Source organism: Anopheles aquasalis, chromosome 3, assembly GCF_943734665.1.
Source record: "Anopheles aquasalis chromosome 3, idAnoAquaMG_Q_19, whole genome shotgun sequence".
Lineage (NCBI taxonomy): Eukaryota > Metazoa > Arthropoda > Insecta > Diptera > Culicidae > Anopheles > Anopheles aquasalis.
In genome coordinates this window covers 63,426,049-63,436,048 of record NC_064878.1, presented here as the reverse complement: position 1 = coordinate 63,436,048, position 10,000 = coordinate 63,426,049, and the positions used below count along the sequence as shown (strand labels likewise).

Genomic DNA, 10,000 nt, shown 5'->3' with positions numbered 1-10,000 from the left:
GGCCGATAAGTAGCGGAGATAGTGAAATGATTAGATTTTGAAATCCTTTCCCTTACATTCAGATTATCATTACTTTAACAGCAAAAGTTCGAGAGATAATCGAACCGAAACCCGCCAGTATTGCTAGTTAGTTGATGGATGTGCGATGCCCGAAGGTCATTGATTCCATTGCGTCACCATCATTGACGCAAAAGAGTGGAATCTGATTGACGATTGGCACTGAGCCGAACTGCGCCTTTGCCGCAGGACGATGTTGCAAGAAGTACGTCCGAAGTTCACAGCGCCATCGCTCATCGCGCAGCATTGGCCGCTGAACAGCTTTCTTCTTTCAATCCAGTTTAGAATGGTTTCGTTAGCGATCGTCGATCGTCGGTTTCCTTTGTGACCTATGACCGCAGCGGCGGCGGCGGCGGCAGCGACGGTCACTGTGTGCTCTCGTGCGTTCGAGATTGTCGCTACCGCGATCGCGTATTGAGGTCATACCGAAGACGGCCAGGCGTTTAACCCGCGACGAGCGCATGCAATCCGTCCCTCTTTGTTCTTATCTGGGACAATTCATACACAAATACAGACCAGTTTGTTTGTTACTGTGAGCTCGTGAATCGTTTAGCGGATGTTTGTGACGCTCCACGAATGGTTACAGTCGGTATTAACTTAGGGATTACATTCCTTTTGGAATTTTGGCATGTATTTGCACAAGACAAAGGCATTTGTGATCATTGATGATCTTCATTGTAGACATGTTACTGCGTTTACTTCAGTGTGTGCCTTATACTATCAACTCATATTAATTAGGATAGTTATTATAAATATTTATAAAAATAGAGGAATGAAAATAACCGTAGCGTGATTCTAAATCTGGTTTATGGCATTCCTTCACACATGTGACGCTGAAAAGTTCATCTTTGCCCCCACATGTGTTGCCGCTAATCTGTACACTGATTAGCGAAAGCAGGGGTCCGCCATTGAGGAAATAATTTCAAGGTGTTGCCACGTATTTTAACAAAACACCGTGCCTCTGCCATGCGCCAAACACATCGAGACACATTGTAGCGCACACCAAATCGCTTCGTCGACCGCTCCTCTCGGTGTCTCTAAGTGCTTGGATCAGCAGTCAACAACAGTGTACGTCCGACAATCCGTTTAAAAAGCACCGAGACGAGCCTCCACACGTTTTGGTCGACTCGGGGGCCACTCGGGGTACTATAACGGATCTGCTAGACACGCGGCGTATTTGTGTGCGCTATCTGACGTCACGACGGTTGAGGTGCGATTGTGAGCGATGACCATCGTGGAATGTGCTGTAACGATGACGTTCTGATGATGTTTTTTTGCTGAGGCAGAGCTTGTGACCTGTGGTGGCGCGCAGAAACGCTCGCGCATCGTCGGGGGGAGTTGTTGATCACCGCTCATTGTTGGTGTTTTTGTTGTTGCGAAGCAGTAGCAGCAGCAGTAGTAGGATGGTGTCAAGTTCGACTGTTTCCAAGGTCCGATTAGCAAACGGCCAATCTGCAAACGGAGCGTGAGAGCTTGATCTTCGACCGATGATCATCCCAACAGTGTTTTCTGCTGATTGTTTGTTAATATTCTGAGTTTGTTTTTTGCAAATATGGTATGATCCGCGGTTCCACCGGGATTCATTTTGTGCCTTTGCTTTTGGAACGACTTCCTCACAAACCTTTCTGAAGCTTTGTTGGCCCGGAACCGGTGAAGCCGTTCAAGGATATTCACGAGACGCGGATATTCACCTTTCGGGCCCCTTGTACGGAAGATAGCGGAACGACAATAGTTTTGCACAACAAAAGCGACGGCGAAACTGTTTCCTGGTGGGATTACCTTGACGGTTGCGGATTCGTGCGAGGTGGGCGCCATGAAATGAATACCTCTGCTCGTCACTCTCGGTGGCGCCCCAAACGCATTTCTTGTGCGTTTCTTCGGCTTCGTCATTAACGACGTTTCTTATTTTTGTTGTTTTCTTTCTGAATACTTTCTTGAGATGTATGGCGTTCATTCGTCACTTGTTTATCAAATGAGCCGCCTCATGCTAACACGCGCGTGCACGCGTCAACGTGATATTCCTCGTTATTTTTATTTGCTTCTCAACACGATTCCTAGAATCCATTCATGGTTTTTGCTTTCCCAGTTCTTCTCGTAGTTCTCCGTTTGCAAACGAGAGGTTTCAAATCGTCAGATTGTTTGTGTCTCGTTGTTTTATTAACAAAAAAGGGTCTGAAATTTCTTCGGCGATACGAATTTATTTTTAAATCTTTCTTGTGTCTTTGCCATTTTGTTTCAAGCGAGTTTAAAGGAAAAAAGAAGGAAACCGGTATAACCGAACCGCGAGGAACCAGAACTGCGTAGTTGTTTCGACCATTTCTCATCCGGTCATTCCGTTGCCGAATGATCTATCTTTTCGGTGTATTGGATTTATGAGGGAAAATGCCTATCCCAATAAGCACGATGTTGGTCTGTTCCTCCGTTGAGCGGCACGTGTGACCACAGGACGTGCAAAAGCCCGGCCACAAAAGGCTCTTCAACTCTAAACATTCTATAAACAGCTTGCCTCGTGTCCGTCCAACTGACTGGTTTTTTTTTGCAAATCAGTATGAGAGAGCTCCCATGAGACAGCAGGGGTGTGTGCAGCAGCATCAGTATACGAACCAACAGTTCGAAAACAATGAATTCCAATCAGTTAAATATAGATTTCCCGAGTGGTGTTACCCGTTTCTCTTAGGATGCGCCCTGTTACTCATGTGTTTCTATAAATATTCCGTATTATTAGTGCAGCAGAATTAGATTTTTTTCTTGTTTGGTTTTCATCTTAAATAGATTTGTTTGGTTCGAAACACTAATGGCGCCAAAATGTATTAAAAATATTTAGTTTGTTTTGTGGGAATGGAGGCGCATGGTTTTCGGATCATGGAAAACTTTTTTTTCTCGACAATCTGGACAATATATTTGCAGTTTTCCACCAAATATTCGCAGCTGCTCTCCCCTTAATCGCCACCACATCACGCTCCGTAAAAATTCACATCACGCTCCGTGTGGCAAAAGAGACTACAAACGGGCCTACCGTGTAACGATCGCCGGTAAGCGCCGCAAATCCACACTCGAAACCGTGCTGTTGAGCTAAATTTAAAAGGAAGCAATCATCTTAAAGCCATCTTGTCGCGATGCGGCACGGCGGCGTGTCAGTAAATCCGCCAAGAGGGAAAGCGCGAATCGCGATCGCCGTCGTGTCACGATGAGGGCGACTGACTGACGGCCGTCCCTTCCACACTCCCCCGGCTGTGCTGTGCGTGTATTTATAATCTTTAGCATCAGTGAGTGCCATACTCTGCCACAACACAGCACAGTGGGCTACAACTGCCGCGGTATTATCCGCCGGAATCCGGTCCAGCCATGTGACTCCAATCAAACCGGCGCATCCCCACGTTTCTGCATCCACTCCGCCCATTCTCCTAGACCGAATTAATGAGTTACGAGCGATAGAAGTGTAGTGCAGAAGCCATACAAGATGGCCAATTGCGGCCGATTGGATCTGTTTGTAAATAGAGCGACCAGTGGCTTGCTAGACACCCGCGGTGCAAAGTTCCATGGAAAAGTACAACGCAATCACGGAGAGGCCGGATCTTGTGGCCGCGGGGAAAGCATATGTTTGTGTCATTTACGGCTGCACGCTCTCCCATCCAGCGGCATGCATGATCCAGTTTGAGTTGGTTTTTTTTTCGCAAAAGGATTTACCCGTGATCTTCAGTCCCGTGGTCGGAAATGGCTGCTAATGGATGTGAATTGGCCAATTCTCAAGGTAATGTCCCGCGATGTTCATGATCGATAGCGCGCCATAAAGCCATTTGGTCGCGTATCACGACGCCACACGACCCCGATCAAATGGCACAGCGCGTGATCGCGTCTACAATTGGTTTCTTGGTGGTGGCGTTGTTCTCCTTTTGCACTTTGTGAACCCTCTGTGGTGACACTGTGGTGTCGTTCGCGAATTATCATGTAGGAAGCGACAATGCGGGCGGAGCATGTGACCGTAGTTTGGCACATTTCCAGCCAAATCCGAAATGGATTCTCGCGCTCGCATTAGGAAAGTTCCGCGATCTTACACCGTTTGTACAAGCTGTTGTTGTCTGTATGCTAAAAGCGATGGGAAAAGGGTGTGGCCTTTGGTAGGTGGTTGCAATGAAGAAGCGTTAAAGCGATGGATAGGTGCCAAAAAATGCCAGATTAATACCAGTTTTCCAATGGGATCTGTTACAATGATGTTATACGAATGATGTTCTTCTTGTTGCAGACGAAAAATTACCAGAAAAATCTGCCTCATTCTAGTGTATGCTCTGAAAGAAGGAGCGCAGAGTTCCTATAAATAGCCCACTAACGTCACTGTCTCCTGGGCGAAAAGGCGATCGTTTTGCATACTACCAACATCCGCCATAAGCTGCCAAAAATTTGTAATTAAAATTCCCTATTCCCCCTCTCTGCCCTGCTCTGGTGATACTGAACCAAAAGAAAAAATGTGTCTATTCCTGTCTTGTCTGTCGTGTTGGTTCCGTTTCCCTTATAATCTTATCCATGGTCATCAGCGCTCCGGGAATGACGTAAAACGGGTTGCTATTTACGCGGTGCACACATTGCGATCGCAGCCCTCCGATAGAAAGCTCATAAAATGACGCTCAAAATTATGAAGAATCTTCTGGCCAACCAAGATAAGGGCGCGATAAGATGTTATCGAAGCGGCCCGTTCCCTACTGAAAGTTGCTTCTTTTCTCTTTTAGCGTAACCGTTCAACGTGCTCGTTCATGTGCTTGTCGCGCGCATCACGTTGCCGATACCGTGGAGGTTTGGTCCGGAAGTCCACACACCCACCCACCCACCAGTCGGCTCTCGGGGTCTAGCCAGCCCTCCCATCTCGTCCGCTGCAGCCTTGACCCTAGTTCCGTGAAGGTGACCAGCAGCGCTTGAATCGGGTGCGTGATCCAATTAGGAGTCTACGGACTACGCTTCAAACACGCCCCTCTCTCGCTCCTTGGCTGATGTCGTACGAGGAACACCATCGAGCGGGCTTATCAGCCGCCGAACGAGTGGCCAGAAATGTGTGCCACATCCATGTGCCCCCCGGCGCCCCCCCCCCCCCCCCCCCCCCCCCCCGACCGTTGCGTGTTGTGTCGAGTCAGTTGTGTGTTTGAGATTTCTCAATCGAAAAGTGTTTATTGATGACGTGGTCATGGGTCGCGTCGAGGGCGCCGACGTCTTATCTGCCTTCCGCGCACTGATCACGCTCCTTGCCCTCTCGCTCTATTCTATTGATCATTTCGGTCGAACAGTGGGTATGTCATCTGCGACTGCGTGATCGTACCCGTGAGATCGGTGCGTCATGCTGTTTAGCATGTCTGTTCACGTTGTTTACCCTGCTCTACCCCGCCCGCTAGGGGCAGATGATCTTGGTGTGACGTCAGATGAGACGCGATAACACGTCGTGATCTCTCGGCGCACGCCATTGTCACTTTCGGCCATTGGCGCTGTGCCCGGTGAACCGCTTGAAACCGATTCGAGTCGGTTTTTGGTATCGACCGCCCGCCAGAAGCCAGTCTGGTTGCGCATTTCTGGTGACAATTCGAAGGCGTTCGAAGGCGGGGCACGATCGCGAACGAACTTGGTCTGGTGCCGTCCGAAGTCCGGTTCACACTTGCATTGTGAGGGCATTAGCATTACATGCGCGGTTTCAAGACAGGGGAGGGAGCAATTGTCGAATCAGTTCATCAGTTAACCAGAGGACAATTTGCCAACGAAATTGGCAAGCTCCTCTCTCGCTCGCTCCCTGATACGCCTTACATCATGTGGCCAATTGATGGGAATGATGGTCAACCGTCATCGTCAAACAACTTTGTTAGAGAGATGAGATGAAGAGCAATTGGGAGTTTTTTTTTTCTGGCAAAAATTTCCATTCAATATGTTTTTGTAAACAAAACTGGTTGGTCAAACGGGAATGGTAGAAAAACACATTTTCTATAAGATTAGGCGATGACGTAGGCCAAGTGAGTAAATACTCGCGATCGCCACACTAGAAGTGATCGTCGACAAAATAAACAACAATCTGAGGATCTGAATGTTTCCAGGAATATCAATAACCATGAAACAGCAACAGAATAATTAATCATAACGACTGTCCATTTAATGCGTATTTCATCATTAATTTTTCATTAAAATTGTTTGAAACGTTGTTCTTGTTTTTTTCAACTAAAAGCAACTTTTAGTCATAGGAATGCGTTTCAAAATTGCAACGCCATTTCTTACGACAAATCATAATCCGATTACAATAAGTTTTCACCGGGAAATGCATCGAAACCATCCGTACGGAGTAGTACCGAGACAGGGTAATAAACGTTTTCACGTGCTTTTACGTAATTGACCGACGCGTTTCACAGTCCATCCGGTCGGTCGGTCGGTTGGTCCTATCTAACACACTCGCACACCCAGTCGCAGCCGTTCGTTAGTGTGCGCGCGCTCGACGTCATCGGTGCGGGAAGGGGAGGACGATCGGTCAGCATTACTACTGTTGCCCATGGGCCGCGGTCCGCGAGTCAAGATCTTGCCATCGCCCGAACCGGACGTGTCCCTAGTCTGTTCGCTTACACCACTGAGGCAGCGTTCAGGCAATCAATTATCCTTTGTTGGCATCATGAAAGGAAACTAAACCACTTCCAGTGCCATCACCGGTGCAGAGTGATCGTAATCGGTTGGCATAAAACGAGGCCTTTTGGGTGCATCATTGCAAGTGTGTGCAACCGTTCTCCACTAACTGTGCTAAGGATATCGAGTGTGTGAACATCATTGTACGAGAAAGTGAGACCAATTTGCTGTGATTTGGTTGAAGAAATTTTGTGCAAACGAGTTAAAGAGAGAGCGTTGCTCTGGCATCCGTGCTCCGCTATCTATCGTCAAGCGCCGTTCATCGTCGGCACTGATTACGAACCGCGAGAACATAGCAAGCTGGTGCTGCTACGGTGGTGTGTTCGTACAGCAGCGAAGACAACGAAGACGGCATAGCCGACCGCGTCCGAACGTGAATCGTTTGAAAGTTGGCTCTTGTTGCTAAGGGCGAAACCAGACCAGCTGCACTGCACAGCGGGCCACAAACAGCTGTTTTCCGAAGCCGAAGCGTCTCTTTCGTAGACGCAGGATTAAAGAGCGACCCTCGCTGGAACTGTACGGTGGACTTTTCGACACGTGCGAATCGATCGAACACTATCGTTCCCGCTCGCTCTCCCGTGGTTGGTGACAGTTTTCGAAAAACCGTTTCCAAATCAGCAAGCCATCCTTCGCGCGAGGCACCAAAATTTGTGAGAGTTGCAATCGTTAGTGAGAGAGAGAGTTTTTCGTCCTCAAAAAAGAGTGTACCCTGGACTGACCGGCGGTTCGAGAAAATTCTAGAAGCACTTGTGCCTCACTGTGATAAACGAGAATACTGTCGTCCCGAGGCGTCGTTCCGCGCCAAACAAAAAGCTGTGATCCTTGTCCACCGTCGCAACGTCCTTTGCGACGCGCACGGAACGGAAACGCGCCTCTCGTGGTGCTTGTGATAGTGACTGTTTTTAAAACTAGACTGTGTGTGCCCCTCGACAGGGCAGTTTTTAGTGCAACAAATTGAGTAAAAGTTAGAAGAAGGGAAAAAAACCTTACAAAATGGCCCTCGAGCAGAGCGCAGCGACGATTCCCGCCGTGAGCGGTGATATGCTGGAGGATTACTTTCTGCTTTTGAAAGAGCTACTGTCACGGGTAAATAGCCAACCTTTTTTTTCTAGTGTTTCGCTAATCGTCAATTCCTTTCGCCATCAATCATAAAAAATCGTGAAAAGCAAAGTGAAAGCAGCATCTCCTTCGCTTCCAAACCGCCATCTCGTCCATGGTGGCTTTGATTCTTTTGGCGGGAAGCATTCCAATGAACCAGGGAAGGGTCGTCGGATGAATCATCCATGCGGGGTTTTTGGACTCGAAAAGGCAAAAGGGGAAGGGAAAACCCAGCAACCAGCGAGCGGGGTGGGTAATAACCTAACCATTGACTCACTGCCGATTGCCAAGCAGCAGCAGTAGCAGCGTCTCTATCTGTACACCACGCGGTCACTCGTGGCGTGTGGCATTTATGGTCATGTCCGTGTGCTTGTGTGCGTGCGCGCGTATGTTGGACGGGGACTTCCCTCCGCGCGCCACTCGACACCGAAAACTGGTTTTCACAACGTCCGACCGAAGAAGATAATCGAAGCAACGAGCGAAAGCCACATGGCGACGACGACGCTGTTGCTAAGGGGATTTCTGGTCGTCCCCACCTATGAACGCGATCGTGCCCCCACGAGGTCGTTAGAGGTCTGCGCCGGCACGATCGATCGCATGCGAGTGAATGGGTTGTCGAACTTGAGAATATGGTTAGCGTGTTGCAACACAACGCCCCTTCCTTTACCTCAGTGTACGTTCTAGCGAGTGTACTGATTGCCCCAGAAAGTAATGGTGTCACATTGCGCCACGCTAGTGCCGCTCAATGTCAACTGATCGTTCTGTTAAGCGGCAATTATCTAAACAATGACGTCCTTGAAATACCTCCCATAGATGCGACAGGCTGGCGCTAGTCACACTCCGGTCCAGTTGGTATTAAATGTTTTAAAGCGTAGTGCATAACTTCCAGGCGCATAACAATTCGGAATAAGCGGGAATTATTTTGGGGCAGCGTGTTACAATCAGTACAGAAGCCGTACCGAAGTCTCTCGCTCGATGGTCCAGATGAGAGGGCGAGGAGAAAAAGATAGGAAGACAGAAATGGCACATTCCAACACACCAATTTGCCAGCATACGATGCACACTCCTTCAGACATGCGCAGTGGAAAGGCGCGAAGGCGAGCGTCTCGTCTTGTGCCTGCCACCATCATTACTCCTTTAATGGCACACCGATCGACGGAACAGCTGTGGTTTGGAATGCTGGCATACGAACAGCCATTGCCACAAAGAGCATGGCGAAATGCCTCGCTTGCCATCCAGAGCGTGCAATCGGCCGTTCGGTTCTTCACTTCGTTCGAAAAGAGCGAGACCGTTGTGGACGGTTGATCTGCGGTTTATCCTGCCACTCGCCGGCTTCCCTCTGGTTGCATCACAGCACCTGCCCAGGGTGGTGGTGGTGGTGGGAGGGAAAAAGGTTGAGAAAGCCTAGCCACACGTGAGAGAACTCATCGTCGTCGGGTATAACGGGAAAATGTTCGGTGAAGCTTTTCCGATCGTATTCGCGAGCGAACGAACGGGCCGCCAGCTCTCTCTGACTTTCGCGTTCCTTTCGACACGAATGGCAACGATTTTTCTCCGACCACATGGCAGAAATTGGCAGTGGCAAAGAGCGGCGGCTTCAAACTAAAGCTAAAGCACCGTGGCACCGTATATCCGAATGAGCAGGTCGTTACGAACCAACTTGCCAGCCAAGGCTGCCAGTTGATGGTTGACGGTTTGTCGGAAAAGTGGTTGCTGTGTTTGCCCGCGTTGTTCGGTTTCTCTCCGGTCTGTCCGTCACCGCTCTGACCACCGGAACCATGAGCTCGTTGGCGATGTTTCGTGTTTTCGGTTGAAGCGATTAAAGCGAAGGCTCCTTTAGTCGTCGCCACGTGGAACGGTAGCTACGACAACGACGTTCGCGGGGAAGAGAGTTATCCAAACAAGCCAACACACCAGAACGACGAAGAGAACAACAGATAGACCAGTGGGAGCAAGCGAGAGAGAGACAGCGAGCGGGTGAGCAGCAGGAGCCTCGCGTTGCTACTACTGCAAACTGACATTTTTATCGATCCTCCCACCACCACCCCCAAAAAAAAAAACCGGGCGCCAAAGCTGCATGGATACGCTGGATAGTGACTTCTATGTGGAGCTTGTGATCAAGGTAAACGCTCCTCTTCCGTGCACTTCCGGTGCTACCGGAAAAGGGAAAGCACGCATAACAAACACACGCGCGAGAACAGTTCTT

General features: G+C 49.1%; 1 protein-coding gene across 4 annotated transcripts in view; it reads left to right on the top strand.

Moving 5' to 3' along the window:
* Positions 1-10,000, top strand: part of LOC126579176 (calcium-binding mitochondrial carrier protein SCaMC-2) — a 19,850-nt gene that overhangs the window by 5,219 nt on the left and 4,631 nt on the right. Inside the window, exon 1 of one of the 4 annotated variants that reach the window (XM_050242534.1) lies at positions 6,575-7,782. The exons of 2 other annotated variants lie outside the window; for them this stretch is intronic. In XM_050242534.1, coding sequence (XP_050098491.1) covers positions 7,690-7,782 — 93 coding nt within the window. In that variant the 5' untranslated portion in view covers positions 6,575-7,689. Of the gene's footprint in view, positions 1-6,574; positions 7,783-9,551; positions 9,917-10,000 lie in introns of those variants that run through there. One more of the 4 variants, XM_050242535.1, reaches the window with a different exon arrangement.